The 20,824-nt window shown below is 40.1% G+C and overlaps 1 protein-coding gene across 1 annotated transcript; it reads right to left on the bottom strand.

Moving 5' to 3' along the window:
- Positions 1 to 1,705: 1,705 nt before the first annotated feature.
- LOC117321666 (mitochondrial pyruvate carrier 2-like) lies at positions 1,706 to 7,109 on the bottom strand. The gene is made up of 5 exons (XM_033876171.1): positions 6,894 to 7,109; positions 4,540 to 4,580; positions 3,083 to 3,164; positions 2,556 to 2,667; positions 1,706 to 2,028 (listed from the first exon to the last, which is right to left on the bottom strand). Exons 1-5 carry the CDS (start codon positions 6,985 to 6,987, stop codon positions 1,989 to 1,991), a joined length of 369 nt encoding a protein of 122 aa, XP_033732062.1. The 5' UTR covers positions 6,988 to 7,109; the 3' UTR covers positions 1,706 to 1,988.
- Between the last annotated feature and the right edge of the window lie 13,715 nt (positions 7,110 to 20,824).

The following is a 20,824-nucleotide window of genomic DNA, read 5'->3' as shown; positions in this document are numbered from 1 at the left end:
TGCTACTGTATCTTGGCTATTCATATTGTAGTTTTATTAGTGATACTGTATCGAGGTTATTTATATTGTAGTTTTATTAGTGATACTGTATCTTGGTTATTTATACTGTAGTTTTATTAGTGATACTGTATCTTGGTTATTTATACTGTAGTTTTATAAGTGATACTGTATCTTGGTTATTTATACTGTAGTTTTATTAGTGATACTGTATCTTGGTTATTTATACTGTAGTTTTATTAGTGATACTGTATCTTGGTTATTTATGCTGTAGTTTTATTAGTGATACTGTATCTTGGTTATTTATACTGTAGTTTTATTAGTGATACTGTATCTTGGTTATTTATACTGTAGTTTTATTAGTGATACTGTATCTTGGTTATTTAAACTGTAGTTTTATAAGTGATACTGTATCTTGGTTATTTATACTGTAGTTTTATTAGTGATACTGTATCTTGGTTATTTACTGTAGTTTTATTAGTGGTACTGTATCTTGGTTATTGACTGTAGTTTTATTAGTGATACTGTATCTTGGTTATTCATATTGTAGTTTTATTAGTGATACTGTATCTTGGTTATTTATGCTGTAGTTTTATTAGTGATACTGTATCTTGGTTATTTATGCTGTAGTTTTATTAGTGATACTGTATCTTGGTTATTTATACTGTAGTTTTATATGTGATACTGTATCTTGGTTATTTATACTGTAGTTTTATAAGTGATACTGTATTTTGGTTATTTATACTGTAGTTTTATTAGTGACACTGTATCTTGGTTATTTATACTGTAGTTTTATTAGTGACACTGTATCTTGGTTAGTTATGCTGTAGTTTTATTAGTGATACTGTATTTTGGTTATTTATACTGTAGTTTTATTAGTGATACTGTATCTTGGTTATTTATACTGTAGTTTTATTAGTGATACTGTATCTTGGTTATTTATGCTGTAGTTTTATTAGTGATACTGTATCTTGGTTATTTATGCTGTAGTTTTATTAGTGATACTGTATCTTGGTTATTTATACTGTAGTTTTATTAGTGACTCTGTATCTTGGTTATTTATACTGTAGTTTTATTAGTCATAAAGATGTTAGTTTAAACAAAAATGACGACAAAATAATGGAAGATGATAAATTATGATCTTAAACTCCCTGATATATAAAAATAATAACAAACTTAAGTGACTTAATACCAGTACATCACAACCACCGAAATCTAAAATGCTTCCTTACACATGGGGATGCTGAATACACAAACGGAATAACAGCAGTTTACAATTAAATTTTAACAATTGCCATCAAAACATATTTTATACGATCATTTTAGGCCTTTAATGTTGAATGAAAGCAAAATTTTCTTCAAATCTTTATTAAAGCCTCTTTGTGTTTTGTTTATAGATATAAACCTCTATCAAGCTTTATTTAAACCCCACATGGATTTATCTTTCTTTGAATTCCTTACATCGTAATTTTGTCATAATGTACAAAAACACAAAGAGGCTTCAAATCTGATGCGTACGGATATTAAAGTATCATCATGTGAATTACGGTAGGTATGGATGTACCAATCGTGCCACGTCTGTTACCATAACTTATTATAAATTTTCAGCAGTCCTTAGAAAATTGATAAACTTGTTAACACTACAGATCAATATATATATATACGACCTTGGAGTAAAAACGAAAAAAAAAAAGAAGTCTGGCAAATATGGTGTTTTAACCTCATCACTGTTTAATGATATGGGCAATGTGACATGTACAATGGAGGTAAGACAAGGTAGATATAAACAATTAGATATCATCAGTCGAGTACTTCAGAATAGACAGGACGATCGTTACCATGTATTGCTGAGTTTGTAGCTATTGGAAACGACGTATCTGAGACGTTGACACGTGTTCTTGGAACAATACATACAACATATTTTGTTTTGTTAAATCTACCTTTCCAACAAATGCTGTGTAAACAGTGTCTGGTTACGTAAAGAGTCATATCTATTTCTCCATTGCAGGGTTTTCAAGTGATTTTCGGTACCTGTCAATAAAAAATAGATTGATTACAAAACTAACTTTTAAAGAAATCAATCACAAATAAAAATGTCACAAATAATAATTACGAAATAAAAACAATAGAGATAGAAAACAGGCAACAACAGTGTATTAGCAAAACAAACACCAACACAAGTATATACAGTACAAAGAGGTATCAAACAAAGGGCAGAATGGATACGTTTGATCTTGAACTAGTCTATAATGACGTTAAGAATTCAGTCTATATCGTTTATATATGAAACATATATGTTTCATGAAACATAAAATATATACGCCTAGCCTTTATGACTACAGATGCCGCATTATCAAGCAAAATTTTCGGGAAAATAAAAAAAATGTAATATCAAGATATGAGTGAATCAAGAGTAATTCAACCATATCAGTATCTGTATATATATATTACCCGACGAGATGCTGTCTGAATTTTATCACTTATAATATCATACGCATACTGGCTATGATTAAGTTGTTTATTGTATGGACTGTTTGTGGCACGTGTTAACCACTTACGTATATATCCGGCTAAGCTGAAGAGAACCTATAACACCGACGAACAGGTTCACGAGACTGAGGTTGATGTTCCGTGGAATAATGATAAGAGAATACCTAGCCCAGATAAAACCTTAAAAATAAAACTTCATATTAACAAAAGGAATTATCACATCATTAATAATTTCATCGATTTCCTGCGGAGATATATCGAGTCGTGGGGAAAACAAAGAACGAACATGTGTTGCCATAGCCGACATGGGAACAAATAGTTCTCAATATAAAATGTTAAAGATAAAATGTTTACCGGTTGATTTGCATGACAATAGAGTCATCAAGACACGCTATATTTTGAGGTCAAATGAGTGAAAATCGATGCGTAAATTATAACTTAGACGTATTCTATCATTCTACATATATTATCACTGATATGAAAATTACCTACAGCTCAGCTACAATAAGTTGGGGGGGGGGGGGGGGGGGGGATGTTAAAACCGAGTAAGGTAATATTGAAATGAAAATACGAGGACACAAAAGTACATACTCACCACTCAATAGAGCCGTGGACTGTAGCAAACTCAGCTTCTCCGCGGGACGGCTCACATCTCCCAGACCAGCGAACACAAGAACCTGACAAGGATATCTCACTTAATCAATAACGTTTGTTAATCAAGTAAAGCAATTACTGAAATGGACAGGGAAAAGGACTGTCGAGATATGATTGTCAAGAACTTGTGGAAATGGAGAATACGATCTTTTCCGTTAAAGGTGTAAACTGTTGTCTAATGTGAACTAGTGGAATAGATAGCAATTAAGTTCAGTTTCGGAATTAATACATGTATACTTAACACGTGACCAAGCATGGTTATAACATAAATCTGTCAGGTATGACAAGATATACGAAAAATCATTCCAACACTCTCGGCTATGTTTTAAACCCACAGAACAGAGGTTGGTGTAGACTTTTTTTTTAAAGACGAATATATTTATTTAACATTGGTCTATAAGTTTCGTATAAAGGTTCTATTATAAAAGCCGATCCTTGTTTGAACTAGACCGGTTGGGCCAGGGTATGCTATAAATCTATCTAGCTCCTTTCATTCTAAATCTACCTGATCGTGAACACAGATCGTTTACCGAGTATACTATAGGCTTACAGGTCATGTATGTGAAGTCATAGTTCAAACAACGCTCTATATAAATATTTAATTATCAAGACGGTCAGAATCCGTCCATAAAAATATATGTAGATCCTATGGGAGATCTTTAGTCCGGTGTCGCTATCATATAACGTGTTCGTTTTTATTCTTAGAATTGAATACATAATGTTTCGAAAACAAGCTTCTTTAAGGTGTGTTTGATTGGTTTGTGTTTTTCAATTAAATGTTAGCTAAGATGTTCAAAAATACATACTTAATGCAGTATATGATGTAAATTATCTTAGATGTCAAGAAATAACACTTAATGCCGTATATGATGTGAATTATCTTAGATGTCAAGAAATAACACTTAATGAAGTATATGATGTGAATTATCTGTATGCATGGTTAAGTAGACGCTAAGAACCGGTGAGTACTATATTTTCTCCTTCGTCCTGACTGACAGGTAATCTTATACTCTATCTGATACATAAAATATATCTCGGTAAGGCTACGTTATCGTAAATTGGTATATAGGTTGTGGATGGTTCTTATCCTGTCTTATTTCCAAACAGAGGGAAATGAAATCTGCTGAGAGTGATTCCTGTCATCGTCCGAGGCAATCCAGCCAGATGTTGTTTTGTTCTGTTTGTTTGTTTGTTTGGGCTTTTGGGGGTTTTATTTTCAGAAAGATAAGCTTCAAGTTTTAGATAAACACTGTGCTACACATTTCATTTTGTCCTGCTTGATAAATGAATTGCCGTACTGTACGGAAACAGTGTGGATACCTCACAAACATACTGTTTATTGGAGAGTTGTAAGGGAGACAACTCTTCAATGGTTAGGAAAGTCGGTATCGAACTTACCCATTTAAAACAGGGAGCCCAAAAGAATATAGTTTTCGGACCTACAAAAAAGGAAAAAATGATTAGGTACAAACAATATTTAAAGGTTGACAGAATCACAAAAGTACATATTCTACTCGTTACGGTTAAATTTGACTAAATACCATATGTTGTTCTGGGACATTTTCTTCGGGTTGGTTAAGTAAATATGATAGAAGTTATATGACACAACCGATATGATATTTAAGAGTGTGACGTTTCGATGACTACACTGTCACCTTGACCAGACTAATGATCAATGTGAAGCGTACTAGCATGGTCTTATTTAGTGTCCGAGATGGTAGGTTATATAACTTCTATCATAAGGTCTAAATATGTTGTTAATAATCAAACACGAGATACAAATTTACGTATACGATTCGTAAAAAATGAAATTAAGAAAAATCAGAAACGACTTAGGATCAAAAAGTGTATTCAAAATAAAATCATCTTGAGTGATAAGGAGTGAATTTTTAATCGTTTTCTGTAATCACAGACACGTCTGGTGTAAATATTGACCCACGAACAATGCCATAACCTATATTGTCATTTATATTTCATTAACTATTGTTGATTTGTGTGGGTAAATAACACGCTTGGTGTAACAAACTGCATGCCCTAAGAGGCGACAAATGGCTAGTACTCCTCCGTTTGTAGAACCGAGGTAATGGATAGTTCCTTTGAAGTGATGTGACATTTAATTCTGCTTGTATGAGATATAACGTTCTGGCTACTGTCATTTAAGACTGAGGATCAAGAAGATACAAACAAAGGGAAAACAAGTACATAATGACAACCCATGACAGCCAGGGCCATTTTGAGGTGGGATCTCCTTGTAGTAGCTGGTGGCGACCTCACCGAACAACATACGAGAGGCCCGTCGCATGCCATCCATCCAAAGCAAATAGGGTAAAGTGTCTAACCGAAGGACACAACCAGGATAGCAAGTACTAGACCGGTCAGTTTCCCGAGAAACACAAACTGCCACGAGTAAGGAGCGTCCAAACTTACACTAAGGATCACATGAGGCCACGTACGCCGACGGTTTGAGTGAAACATAAAGTGATAAAAAAGAAAAGATGAATATCCAAAGTGAAGCAGCAGATCTGTTTGATCTCTTTTTTTCTCTCCTCTGAACAGAAAAACAAAAAGAAGATGATTTTGCAAGGCATTTTTAGTCGACTCCTACAAACACGTTTAACGGAATACAGCGGGTTTATCACATAACACTCCGATGTCTCATTGGAGAAATGTGTATTCATAAAATGAGGCTTAGATTGTCTGTGACCATGCATACCGAACTTCAATTACGTGTACAGACATTGTTTATATCATACTGAATATATCTGGTCACAGCGATAGCATATACAGTATGCGAAATCTCGGACTCAAGAAAGTTGAACAAACACTAGCGGATCTAGGGGTGGGGGGTGGGGGGGGGGGGGGGGGTCATGGGGGTCATGGGGGTCCTGGGGATCAGGCCCCCCACCCCCATTTTCGCGGATGGGGAAATTTTTTTTATAGTAAAAAAAAACAACGCCTATGCCAAAAAAATTTGCTATAATCATTTCATTTTCCGAAATTTTGGCCCCCAGACCCCTCGCATTACCACTAAATTACTTGACCCCACCCCATTTTCAAATTCCTGGATCCGCGCCCGACACCTGTGTTACAGTTTTAACCGATCTGTCTGCACAAGTTATCAATATTTCCGTGATCATATCTTTGGCATATGTTGTTTGTTAATAATTTGAAATAGTATGCGAATTTTTTTATAAATCCGTAAAGTAACACGAGAACCGTTTGTTTGTTAAGCTGAGCAGGCTGATCTAATCACGTCAAAGTAACCAGAGTAATCGATTCTTCTTTATAAAAATAAAACTGAACCTATAAATGCTGAGAATTCCCTAGCAACTGGCACACGGGGGCTCTAGTAACAACATAAAATACGAGATACGTCAGCCATGTAAACAGTACGTACATATAGTCACCTCCACACGTCATCGGGACAGCTTATCACCACGATATGACATGGTATCACGATAAAACAAATAACAAGGTATAACTCGTTTTAAAGGATATCAACAAGCCAGACTTCCTTTTTAAAAGTATGTATCCATTAACAATGCATTCGGTTATATCAAAAAGACTTGCATATCATGAATAAACAAAGAACATAGAATTTCATTTACGAGTTTCGAAGATGACACATTTTGAACAATGGGACCCTGATAATGAAACTAGGTCAACATTTACAGGTAGAGAAGGTAACCAGTCAATTTAACAGTATTTGCTCTTTCAGCGGTAATAGTTTATTAATGTAGACGTTTTAATACCTGCAGGGTGGTTCCACTGTTGCGCATACCGTTCCGGGACATACCCATCAGCTACGGTGACCACCGTCCGATATATCCTCGACAGTACCCTCATCGGACGAGAGTACGAAACTAACGCTGTTTTGGATTACATTACATGTATCTGTCCTCAGAAGTGATAAGTAGATTTACTAAAATATGCTGACACTACATGTACCTTATTACATCCCATAATGCTTTGCGACTTCCGGAAAGGTCTTTTTGTTTTATAATTATCTTTTTATTCAAGATTTTCATCAATGTACATAAAATACAATTACTCCTTTACACACTCACACGCAAACATACACAAAAACCTTATCTTTATATATCATTTGCTTGCTCTCACATACATCAACAATTAATTCTATATAACATTATCACGCATATATTTGCATACCGCATACATTTACACACATCCCATCTTATATCCATAATTGCACACATGTACACATATCATGTATGATATATGAATATTTCAGTTGTATATCACATATCCTATGATATAGATACTCACATAGATATTCCTGTATGGCACTCATATAAATGCATATGTAGTCTAAGCCCTCCGCGGAAAATGAATATAGTACATTTCCAATAATTCGGGATCAGGCGCGGATCCAGGAGTTTTCGAAAGGGGGGTCCAGTAATTAAGTGATCATGTGAGCGCCGTAGGCGCGAGCCGATTTTTTTTCCTTTTTGCGAGAGGTCTGGGGGCCGCCCAGCGGGTCCCATGGTGGCGAAGCCCCCCTGTAGATCTGCAATCGAAAGGGGGGTCAGTAATTTAGTGATAAAGCGAGCGCCGTAGGCGCGAGACGATTTTTTTTTTTGTATTTCCTCGTACCTGTCGGTAATAAGTATCACTCTATTCACGTTAAAACCGCGCATTCTTCTTCATGTTGTGTTTCTGTCTTTTTTCTCATTATGAACTCAATTAACTTCACAAATTATCATCAACTTATTGAATCTATGTGATGAAGTTGAGCAAAATAAAGATATAAATATTGACTTACCAGGCTGTTGCACAGGTCTGAGGATTGATATACTAGTATAAAAGTCGGAATGTTCCGGATGTACAAGATAAAGTTTTTATCGTTGCCTTCAAGAAAACATTATCAGTTCGGAAATATACAGCTATTTATCGAAATGAATATATAAATTCGCGTTTTATCCCCTTTTTTTAGATTTTGGATGTCAAAAAGTGGGGGGGCAAAAAGATATGTTTGCCCCCCCACTGAAAAAAGTGGGGGGGCAATTGCCCCCCCTGCCCCCCCCCCCCCCCCCCCCCCCCCCCCCCCCCCCCCCCGCTTCCTACGCCACTGTGGAGTGCACTCGGAGTGCACTCCAAGTTTACCTGGAGTCCTATCAGGCCCCAATCCTACCTGGGTCCACATGTATCACATGTACCTGTAACGAAGTACATATATACATACATGTTTATAGATAGATGTATACTCTTATACATTTTGACTCCTTAAACATGTAACAATAAGATATGTGTTACTGTTTTATCTTTGTATATATATCATCTTATTATTTTGTTGGTTCATTTTTCGTTGGTTAACTAACAGCATCTTATATAATTGATTTTTTCTATTAGTTAACCCTATATAAAATGAATAGATCTGGCACTTCGTTGAAAAAATGTATGATAGCATTCCTTTGATTTGAAGAGTTTTAACAAGCCACGTCAATTAGTAGAAAATTGGCAGTTTGTGGTCTCTCAAAATGTAGAGTTTGATTGTGTACTGGACATAACTTGTACTCGAAGTACTAAGTACTGTTTTATATATATTTCAAATACTTTTCTTCCAACAGTTTATATTTATCTTAACATACAATAACAAAGAAAGTTGTTGGGTTTTTTTATCACCTTGATAGCATATTCCGGATCTAATGTCTAATTTTGATTTACAGTTTAACATCAGATTGACTTACATTTCTATTTGGTAAACCAACTTTTTTTTGTTTTGGTTATACCTGCCTCATTAAATCCAGGTCACACATGGAGTTCTTTTAACAGTTATATAAGATATATACAATCCCCCATAAGTTGGTTGTGGTCTCTTAAAATGTAGAGTCTGAATGTGTACTGGAACTATCTTGTACTCAAAGTACTACTGTTTTTAATATTTCAAATACTTTACTTCCAACAGTTTATATTTTTATCACCTTGATAGCATATTCCGGATCCAATGTCTAATATTGATTTACAGTTTAACATCAGACTTTAATTTCCATTTGGTAAACCAACTTTGTTTTGTTATACCTGTCTCATTAAATCCTGGTTATAAATGGAGTTCTTTTAACAGTTATATAAGATAGATACAATCCCCCCCCCCCCCCCCCCCCCCCCCCCCAACTTCCAGGTAAATATTTACCTGTATATCAAGCATGATTACAGGGGTGTGGAGAAAAGACAGACTTACACTGACCCCAATAATGACCCCTTCCTCCAAGTTTACCTCATAAGGTGTGAAGATCTGGACAGGTGTACACACGGTCATCTAACTAGATAAAGACCCCCTTAATTGTTAGATGGAAACTGGTCATCACACCTTATCTTTACCTAGCCCGAGTTTCCTCTGGCCCTGACACCATGTCTGGTATGGTGTCGGGGCTAGCGGAAACTCAGGCTGACCTATACCAAGGTCATATAGAATATAGGTACGGACTTGTGACGGTCGATATCTGTCACTTTTGAAATAATATGATTGTCCATTCCTATTACAGTATTATTAAAACAGTTATAAGTCATTATTATAAAAAAAAAAATATTTGAAAAAAAAAATATGTCAAACTGGTACTATTACTATATGTCTTTGATATTATAATGGAAGCATGTATAGAGTATTAGAGGTCAATATGTAAATCAACATAGATTAATATAATTTTCATGTTTGAGTTAAGTAAATACTTATCAAACATTCCATACACCAACTGCAGCTGGCCTTATGTCATTTTTTTTTTTTAAAGTTTGAACATTTAACTTTATGATTTTATAATTGGCTTGAACAACCATTGTACATTCATGAACTGTATCTGTTACATATAATGAATGAGTGACACATATCATGATAGATATTGACTGAATGGGAATAGAAAACGATGTAGTTCCAACAGGTCAGTTTTACAGGTAAATGGTACATAGGTTGCCGTGTCCAACTGCCCTTAGGCAAATTTTACCTCAGGCTCTATAATCTTATTTCCTGGATGAGAATAATGTGTACTAATTACGGGTATAAGGCTATAGGTTGGTTTGGGAAAAGGTGAATTTACATTCATTATACCATTTGGAATTACACTGAAATTATTAATTTTTTTTACTTTAATCTCTTTCTTTGCAATAAATTTTTTAAGGCAATGTCTTTATATTTTTGAATATAACAAGATAAGAACTGCATCATTTCTTAATTTGATTTGCATTAATTTTTTTTGAACTTATATCATTCAACATTGTACCTCTACATACCGGACACCTGCATAAACCAGCCAATACGTTTGGTCTCAATGACTTATGGTTTAGACAGATTACAATGTAATAAATATAAGAAACAGCTTATTTTTACTTTCTAATTTCAGTATAGAATGACTTCATTTCAATAGAGTTGGTCTTCTTAAACCTGTTAACCAATTTGTTAATGGTTTTACGACTTATCTTGACATTTCCACCTTAATTACACTGGTATTTCGTTTATACATGTAATTTTGGTCCGATTAAGGCCTCTCAGATGGAGAGCTACAGTCCTTTCCTTCAAGTCCGGAGATAATCTTACTGTTCTGTTAATTGGCCTGAGGTTATAACACTGTGACCCTGCTTTGCACAGCTTCATCATTTGAAGCCATACAGTGACAAAATTGACACAGGTATTTCTGTGAACCCAGGACAGTACCTGTAGCTGGCTCCTAAAACTCACCTGGCACAGTTATCAGGGGTTTCAGGCCAGAGTCAGTCATGCATGACCAATAATAATAGCAATTAAACAGATACTGTCATTCTTTATGGGTAGTCCTACATACTACATACTTGTGTGTACGTTATGTCAGAACATTAATTTAACTAGGTAATGCTCGTAAATATGTACAGTTGTAAATGTATATTTTTCTAATGAAACTAAAATGATTGTTTATTTTATAATTACTTGCCTGAATTGAGTACATGTATGTAGAGAATGTCTTATTAAAAAAACACATAATTCATTAAATACTGTAAACTTTCAATAACATAATATAGATATATTAGCTAAACTTCCTTTACAGTCATGATATATGTACAGTAATAAATATTCTAATTGAAATAATTTTCAATTCCTTAATAAAATGAAATACAATTTACTTACATCTTAATGAAATAATAAGCAATTAACTTTCATAGAAACCTGATTATAGCATAAATTGTATAACTGTCTTTTATGGATCTTTATAAATATAAATTTAATATGAAGGCATTATTACCATGTATTAACAATAAAAGAAATATTCCTAGAAGACTAAACAAATGTTAATAGTAATATTAACAGAACAAAAGTAATTTGTAAAAATCTATTTATTTATATGTAAATTATATTAAAAGCATCAACGTATTAATATATATAGTCTGATTATAGAACTGGGGTAGGCATGGTGTCTTATAGGACTCCAGGTAGACTCTGAGTCCACTTGGAGTGCACTCCAAGTTTACCTGGAGTCCAAACGGAGTGCACTCCAAGTCAAAATGGAGTGCACTCGGAGTGCACTTGGGTGTAACCTTTAGTCTACACTCAACTGTATATATCTTATTTCTGTACTCACAAACATACATGCAATAACAAACATATATCGGATCTAACATTCTAAAATAGTACATACAAATAGATACATACAACACTGGAAAAGTGTATGTATACATACGGAGCATATTTATTTCCAAGTACATTGTATATACCTATACAATGTACCATAGATATATTACCATAGTACGGTATACGGTATATAGGTATATACTGTATACATACAAAAGCAAAGAGAGAAAAGCAAACATCATATTCACAATAATAAATTACATGTAAACAAAGATCATGTTCATACAAACAGCACATGCGCACACACCATCACACACACACACACACACACACACACACACACACACACTTACAAACATACACACACATAAACTTTCAAACACACGCATACATACATAATTAATTTGTACATGAAAACAATGAAGAAAAAAAAGCAGAGAAAAGAAGGGAAAGAGAGAGGAGAGGGGGAGGGAGATTCAAAAATAGTGATGTATATATCAAAATAAAATAATTTAATTCGAAAACTGCTTTACTAAAATTGAACATAGATTCGACACTGTCAGAAAGAAAATATTCAGTTTAGTTCTAATAATGGCATCCATTTCTTCCAATTATTTTCAAAAATCATTTTTTTTTTGTACATTATTTCCATAGTTGATATATTTTTGAACAGTAAAATGATCCTTGATATCATTAACAAGAGCTGTTAGATTTAAAGCTATGTTGAAACATCTTGTTTTATATATATAATATTTAATTATAAAAATGATTTCATTATCAACAGGGTTGGCATATGAAGATAATAAACCGAATAAGAAAGATTTTTTATTCATAGAAAAAGCAATAAACAATATATCAACTAAGTTTTCAAATTCCTATAATAATTCGTGTACGCATACACATTTCCAGAGCAAATGCGTTACTTTCTCTGGTTCACTATTACGGAAAGTGCATAAAGGACTTGCAATTATATGTGTTTTAAAAAGAAAAGTATTTGTGACAAGGATATAGTGAATAATTCTCAGTTGAAACCATTGTAACTTTGAACTGCGGGAAACATTAACGGGAATTTTATAGATTTTTTTCCATTTGTCTTCATTAAAGTAGAAGTGTTGTTCCTACCATTTCCTAACTCCGGTTGGTACAGGAGCTGGTGTGATGAGACAATTATAAAAGTCTTTTGAGCCTTTATGGTCCTTGTAGAAAATTTCTAAATGCAAAGGTATAAAAGGTTGAACTGGATTTTCAAATGGAGGCTCTAAAACATAATTCTCCATAAAAGATCTAACTGCAGATATCAGTCCGTGGTATTGGAGAAAGTTAGTGTTGGCTCTGAATTTTTTTAGAAACTCATTAATTGTATAGAAACTTAGATTACCATGATCTTTAACCAAGTCAGAAATTGTATAAATTCCAACATTAAACCAGAAGTCGACCCCGGTGAAACGATTACATTTTAAGGTACTGGTTTCGACACCGATGTGGCGGTACTTTGACGCACAGGTTTCGACTCCGATGTATGGTTGTCAGTGAGGGGAAACACGTGACCTACATTGTATAACAGATATGGGAACACTAAAAGTCCGATTATGGCGGACGAAGGTAAGTTTGATGCTTTTAAGCTAATTTACTGTATCAATATAAACAAATTAATAAGTGCACGGGACCCGTAACGCCTAATACTCCCGTGCACTTATTAAATTGTTGATATCGGTACAGTAAATGAGTTTAAAAGCATCAAACTTACCTTCGTCCGCCATTATCGGACTTTTAGTGTTCCCATATCGGTTATACAGTTGAATGTAAGCTAACCTTTACACCTAGTGCACTAGTAGTGCACTACGTTTAAACTAGTAGTACACTTCATTTAAACTACAGGTAAACTAGTAGTGCACTACATTTAAACTACGGGTAAACTTGTAGTGCACTACACCCTAAGAGGTGATGAACAGCTGGCACCTTCGTCCGTCATTATCGAACTTTTAGTGTTCCCATACAAATGTATCTGTTATAGGTCACGTGTTTCCCCCCTTACTGGTGGTGATGCATGTAGGTATGAAATTGGATACGAGGATGGTGGTTAATTATGTACATATTTGGCAGTATCTGTAAGTAAAGGTATCAGTTTAGACTCCAGTGTTGCGGCACATGTAGGCCCTGTATGAGTTTGGATGCCTTATGGCGGAAATGTAGGTAAGGATTGATACGGGGTTGGACACAAGTCTGGTAGTACATGTAAGTACGTGTTCGGTGCCGTTATGGTCCCCAGAGATGTTGTATTTGTAGGTACAGGATTGGACGCCATTGTTGTTGTACATATAGGTAGAGCTTTTGTCACCGGTGTTGTGGAATAGTGTGTCATTATACGTAGGTATTTGTTCTGACTCCAATATATAGGTATCGGTTGGTACGGGTTTGGACGCTGGTATGGTCGTACATGTAGGTACAGTTTTTGACCACAGAATGGCTTGATATATGTAGGTACGGGTTTGGACCCCGGTATGGTGGTACATGTAGGTACGGATTTGGACCCCGGTATGGTGGTACATGTAGGTACAGGTTCGGACCCCGGTATGGTGGTACATGTAGGTACAGGTTTGGACCCCGGTATGGTGGTACAGGTTTGGACCCCGGTATGGTGGTACATGTAGGTACAGGTTTGGACCCCGGTATGGTGGTACATGTAGGTACAGGTTTGGACCCCGGTATGGTGGTACATGTAGGTACAGGTTTGGACCCCGGTATGGTGGTACATGTAGGTACAGGTTTGGACCCCGGTATGGTGGTACATGTAGGTACAGGTTTGGACCCCGGTATGGTGGTACAGGTTTGGACCCCGGTATGGTGGTACATGTAGGTACAGGTTTGGACCCCGGTATGGTGGTACATGTAGGTACAGGTTTGGACCCCGGTATGGTGGTACATGTAGGTACAGGTTTGGACCCCGGTATGGTGGTACAGGTTTGGACCCCGGTATGGTGGTACATGTAGGTACAGGTTTGGACCCCGGTATGGTGGTACAGGTTTGGACCCCGGTATGGTGTTACATGTAGGTACAGGTTTGGACCCCGGTATGGTGGTACATGTAGGTACAGGTTTGGACCCCGGTATGGTGGTACATGTAGGTACAGGTTTGGACCCCGGTATGGTGGTACATGTAGGTACAGGTTTGGACCCCGGTATGGTGGTACATGTAGGTACAGGTTTGGACCCCGGTATGGTGGTACATGTAGGTACAGATTTGGACCCCGGTATGGTGGTACATGTAGGTACAGGTTTGGACCCCGGTATGGTGGTACATGTAGGTACAGGTTTTGTCCCCGGTATGGTGGTACATGTAGGTACAGGTTTGGACCTCGGTATGGTGGTACATGTAGGTACAGGTTTGGACCCCGGTATGGTGGTACATGTAGGTAGAGGTTTGGACCCCGGTAAGGTGGTACATGTAGGTACAGGTTTGGACCTCGGTATGGTGGTACATGTAGGTACAGGTTTGGACCCCGGTATGGTGGTACATGTAGGTACAGGTTTGGACCCCGGTATGGTGGTACAGGTTTGGACCCCGGTATGGTGGTACATGTAGGTATAGGTTTGGACCCCGGTATGGTGGTACATGTAGGTAAGGATTTGGACCCCGGTATGGTAGTACATGTAGGTATAGGTTTGGACCCCGGTATGGTGGTACATGTAGGTACAGGTTTGGACCCCGGTATGGTGGTACATGTAGGTACAGGTTTGGACCCCGGTATGGTGGTACATGTAGGTACAGGTTTGGACCCCGGTATGGTGGTACATGTAGGTACAGGTTTGGACCCCGGTATGGTGGTACATGTAGGTACAGGTTTGGACCCCGGTATGGTGGTACATGTAGGTACAGGTTTTGACCCCGGTATGGTGGTACATGTAGGTACAGGTTTGGACCTCGGTATGGTGGTACATGTAGGTACAGGTTTGGACCTCGGTATGGTTGTACATGTAGGTACAGGTTTGGACCCCGGTATGGTGTTACATGTTGGTACAGGTTTGGACCCCGGTATGGTGGTACATGTAGGTAGAGGTTTGGACCTCGGTATGGTGGTACATGTAGGTAGAGGTTTGGACCCCGGTAAAGTGGTACATGTAGGTAGAGGTTTGGACCCCGGTATGGTGGTACATGTAGGTACAGGTTTGGACCCCGGTATGGTGGTACATGTAGGTACAGGTTTGGACCCCGGTATGGTGGTACATGTAGGTACAGGTTTGGACCCCGGTATGGTGGTACATGTAGGTACAGATTTGGACCCCGGTATGGTGGTACATGTAGGTACAGGTTTGGACCCCGGTATGGTGGTACATGTAGGTACAGGTTTTGTCCCCGGTATGGTGGTACATGTAGGTACAGGTTTGGACCTCGGTATGGTGGTACATGTAGGTACAGGTTTGGACCCCGGTATGGTGGTACATGTAGGTAGAGGTTTGGACCCCGGTATGGTGGTACATGTAGGTACAGGTTTGGACCTCGGTATGGTGGTACATGTAGGTACAGGTTTGGACCCCGGTATGGTGGTACATGTAGGTACAGGTTTGGACCCCGGTATGGTGGTACAGGTTTGGACCCCGGTATGGTGGTACATGTAGGTATAGGTTTGGACCCCGGTATGGTGGTACATGTAGGTAAGGATTTGGACCCCGGTATGGTAGTACATGTAGGTATAGGTTTGGACCCCGGTATGGTGGTACATGTAGGTACAGGTTTGGACCCCGGTATGGTGGTACATGTAGGTACAGGTTTGGACCCCGGTATGGTGGTACATGTAGGTACAGGTTTGGACCCCGGTATGGTGGTACATGTAGGTACAGGTTTGGACCCCGGTATGGTGGTACATGTAGGTACAGGTTTGGACCCCGGTATGGTGGTACATGTAGGTACAGGTTTTGACCCCGGTATGGTGGTACATGTAGGTACAGGTTTGGACCTCGGTATGGTGGTACATGTAGGTACAGGTTTGGACCTCGGTATGGTTGTACATGTAGGTACAGGTTTGGACCCCGGTATGGTGTTACATGTTGGTACAGGTTTGGACCCCGGTATGGTGGTACATGTAGGTAGAGGTTTGGACCTCGGTATGGTGGTACATGTAGGTAGAGGTTTGGACCCCGGTAAAGTGGTACATGTAGGTACAGGTTTGGACCCCGGTATGGTGTTACATGTTGGTACAGGTTTGGACCCCGGTATGGTGGTACATGTAGATACGGGTTTTGACCCCGGTATGGTGGTACATGTAGGTACGGGTTTGGACCCCGGTATGGTGTTACATGTACATGTAGGTACAGGTTTGGACCTCGGTATGGTGTTATAGGTTTGGACCCCGGTATGGTGGTACATGTAGGTACAGGTTTTGACCCCGGTATGGTGGTACATGTAGGTACAGGTTTGGACCCCGGTATGGTGTTACATGTTGGTACAGGTTTGGACCCCGGTATGGTGGTACATGTAGGTACAGGTTTGGACCCCGGTATGGTGGTCAGGTAGGTACAGGTTTGGACCCCAGTATGGTGGTACATGTATGTACAGGTTTGGACCCCGGTATGGTGGTACATGTAGGGACGGGTTTGGACCCCGGTATGGTGGTACATGTAGGTACAGGTTTGGACCCCGGTATGGTGGTACATGTAGGTACAGGTTTGGACCCCGGTATGGTGGTACATGTAGGTACAGGTTTGGACCCCGGTATGGAGTTACATGTTGGTACAGGTTTTGACCCCGGTATGGTGGTACATGTAGGTACAGGTTTGGACCCCGGTATGGTGGTACAGGTTTGGACCCCGGTATGGTGGTACATGTAGGTATAGGTTTGGACCCCGGTATGGTGGTACATGTAGGTAAGGATTTGGACCCCGGTATGGTAGTACATGTAGGTATAGGTTTGGACCCCGGTATGGTGGTACATGTAGGTACAGGTTTGGACCCCGGTATGGTGGTACATGTAGGTACAGGTTTGGACCCCGGTATGGTGGTACATGTAGGTACAGGTTTGGACCCCGGTATGGTGGTACATGTAGGTACAGGTTTGGACCCCGGTATGGTGGTACATGTAGGTACAGGTTTGGACCCCGGTATGGTGGTACATGTAGGTACAGGTTTGGACCCCGGTATGGTGGTACATGTAGGTACAGGTTTGGACCTCGGTATGGTGGTACATGTAGGTACAGGTTTGGACCTCGGTATGGTTGTACATGTAGGTACAGGTTTTGACCCCGGTATGGTGTTACATGTTGGTACAGGTTTGGACCCCGGTATGGTGGTACATGTAGGTAGAGGTTTGGACCTCGGTATGGTGGTACATGTAGGTAGAGGTTTGGACCCCGGTAAAGTGGTACATGTAGGTACAGGTTTGGACCCCGGTATGGTGTTACATGTTGGTACAGGTTTGGACCCCGGTATGGTGGTACATGTAGATACGGGTTTTGACCCCGGTATGGTGGTACATGTAGGTACGGGTTTGGACCCCGGTATGGTGTTACATGTACATGTAGGTACAGGTTTGGACCTCGGTATGGTGTTATAGGTTTGGACCCCGGTATGGTGGTACATGTAGGTACAGGTTTTGACCCCGGTATGGTGGTACATGTAGGTACAGGTTTGGACCCCGGTATGGTGTTACATGTTGGTACAGGTTTGGACCCCGGTATGGTGGTACATGTAGGTACAGGTTTGGACCCCGGTATGGTGGTCAGGTAGGTACAGGTTTGGACCCCGGTATGGTGGTACATGTATGTACAGGTTTGGACCCCGGTATGGTGGTACATGTAGGGACGGGTTTGGACCCCGGTATGGTGGTACATGTAGGTACAGGTTTGGACCCCGGTATGGTGGTACATGTAGGTACAGGTTTGGACCCCGGTATGGTGGTACATGTAGGTACAGGTTTGGACCCCGGTATGTTGTTACATGTTGGTACAGGTTTTGACCCCGGTATGGTGGTACATGTAGGTATATGTTTGGACCCCGGTATGGTGGTACATGTTGGTACAGGTTTTGACCCCGGTATGGTGGTACATGTAGGTACAGGTTTGGACCTCGGTATGGTGGTACATGTAGGTACAGGTTTGGACCTCGGTATGGTTGTACATGTAGGTACAGGTTTGGACCCCGGTATGGTGTTACATGTTGGTACAGGTTTGGACCCCGGTATGGTGTTACATGTAGGTACAGGTTTGGACCCCGGTATGGTGGTACATGTAGATACGGGTTTTGACCCCGGTATGGTGGTACATGTAGGTACGGGTTTGGACCCCGGTATGGTGGTACATGTTGGTACGGATTTGGACCCCGGTATGGTGGTATATGTAGGTACAGGTTTGGACCCCGGTATGGTGGTACAGGTTTGGACCCCGGTATGGTGGTACATGTAGGTACGGGTTTGGACCCCGGTATGGTGGTACATGTTGGTACGGATTTGGACCCCGGTATGGTGGTATATGTAGGTACAGGTTTGGACCCCGGTATGGTGGTACAGGTTTGGACCCCGGTATGGTGGTACATGTTGGTACGGGTTTGGACCCCGGTATGGTGGTACATGTAGGTACAGGTTTGGACCCCGGTATGGTGGTACATGTAGGTACAGGTTTGGACCCCGGTATGGTGGTACATGTAGGTACAGGTTTGGACCCCGGTATGGTGGTACATGTAGGTACAGGTTTGGACCTCGGTATGGTGGTACATGTAGGTACAGGTTTGGACCCCGGTATGGTGGTACATGTAGGTACAGGTTTGGACCCCGGTATGGTGGTACATGTAGGTACAGGTTTGGACCCCGGTATGGTGTTACATGTACATGTAGGTACAGGTTTGGACCTCGGTATGGTGGTACATGTAGGTACAGGTTTGGACCCCGGTATGGTGGTACATGTAGGTACAGGTTTGGACCTCGGTATGGTGGTACATGTAGGTACAGGTTTGGACCCCGGTATGGTGGTACCTGTAGGTACAGGTTTGGACCTCGGTATGGTGGTACATGTAGGTACAGGTTTGGACCCCGGTATGGTGGTACATGTAGGTATAGGTTTGGACCCCGGTATGGTGGTACATGTTGGTACAGGTTTGGACCCCGGTATGGTGGTACATGTAGGTACAGGTTTGGACCTCGGTATGGTGGTACATGTAGGTACAGGTTTGGACCTCGGTATGGTTGTACATGTAGGTACAGGTTTGGACCCCGGTATGGTGGTACATGTAGGTACAGGTTTGGACCCCGGTATGGTGGTACATGTAGGTACAGGTTTGGACCCCGGTATGGTGGTACATGTAGGTACAGGTTTGGACCCCGGTATGGTGGTACATGTAGGTACAGGTTTGGACCCCGGTATGGTGGTATATGTAGGTACAGGTTTTGACCCCGGTATGGTGGTACATGTAGGTACAGGTTTGGACCCCGGTATGGTGGTACATGTAGGTATAGGTTTGGACCCCGGTATGGTGGTACATGTAGGTACAGGTTTTGACCCCGGTATGGTGGTACATGTAGATACAGGTTTTGACCCCGGTATGGTGGTACATGTAGGTACGGGTTTGGACCCCGGTATGGTGTTACATGTACATGTAGGTACAGGTTTGGACCTCGGTATGGTGTTATAGGTTTGGACCCCGGTATGGTGGTACATGTAGGTACAGGTTTTGACCCCGGTATGGTGGTACATGTAGGTACAGGTTTGGACCCCGGTATGGTGGTCATGTAGGTACAGGTTTTGACCCCGGTATGGTGGTCAGGTAGGTACAGGTTTGGACCCCGGTATGGTGGTACATGTAGGTACAGGTTTGGACCTCGGTATGGTGGTACATGTAGGTACAGGTTTGGACCCCGGTATGGTGGTACATGTAGGGACGGGTTTGGACCCCGGTATGGTGGTACATGTAGGTACAGGTTTGGACCCCGGTATGGTGTTACATGTTGGTACAGGTTCGGATCCCGGTATGGTGGTACATGTAGGTATAAGTTTGGACCCCGGTATGGTGGTACATGTAGGTACAGGTTTGGACCCCGGTATGGTGGTACATGTAGGTACAGGTTTGGACCCCGGTATGGTGGTACATGTAGGTACAGGTTTGGACCCCGGTATGGAGTTACATGTTGGTACAGGTTTGGACCCCGG

This window comes from Pecten maximus, chromosome 2 (assembly GCF_902652985.1).
Source record: "Pecten maximus chromosome 2, xPecMax1.1, whole genome shotgun sequence".
In the NCBI taxonomy this organism is placed as follows: Eukaryota; Metazoa; Mollusca; class Bivalvia; order Pectinida; family Pectinidae; genus Pecten; species Pecten maximus.
Note: the sequence above shows the minus strand (reverse complement) of the source record. Positions and strands in the feature narration are given on the sequence as shown.

Excerpts from the sequence above, each read along its gene's own strand:
- LOC117321666 (XM_033876171.1), bottom strand. The coding sequence starts at position 6,987 with ATGAGGGTACTGTCGAGGATATATCGGACGGTGGTCACCGTAGCTGAT. Across the intron at positions 3,165-4,539 it reads GGGCTCCCTGTTTTAAATGG|GTTCTTGTGTTCGCTGGTCT; the intron begins GTAAGTTCGATA and ends TATCCTTGTCAG. Across the intron at positions 2,029-2,555 it reads CAGCTTAGCCGGATATATAC|GTACCGAAAATCACTTGAAA; the intron begins GTAAGTGGTTAA and ends TTTTATTGACAG.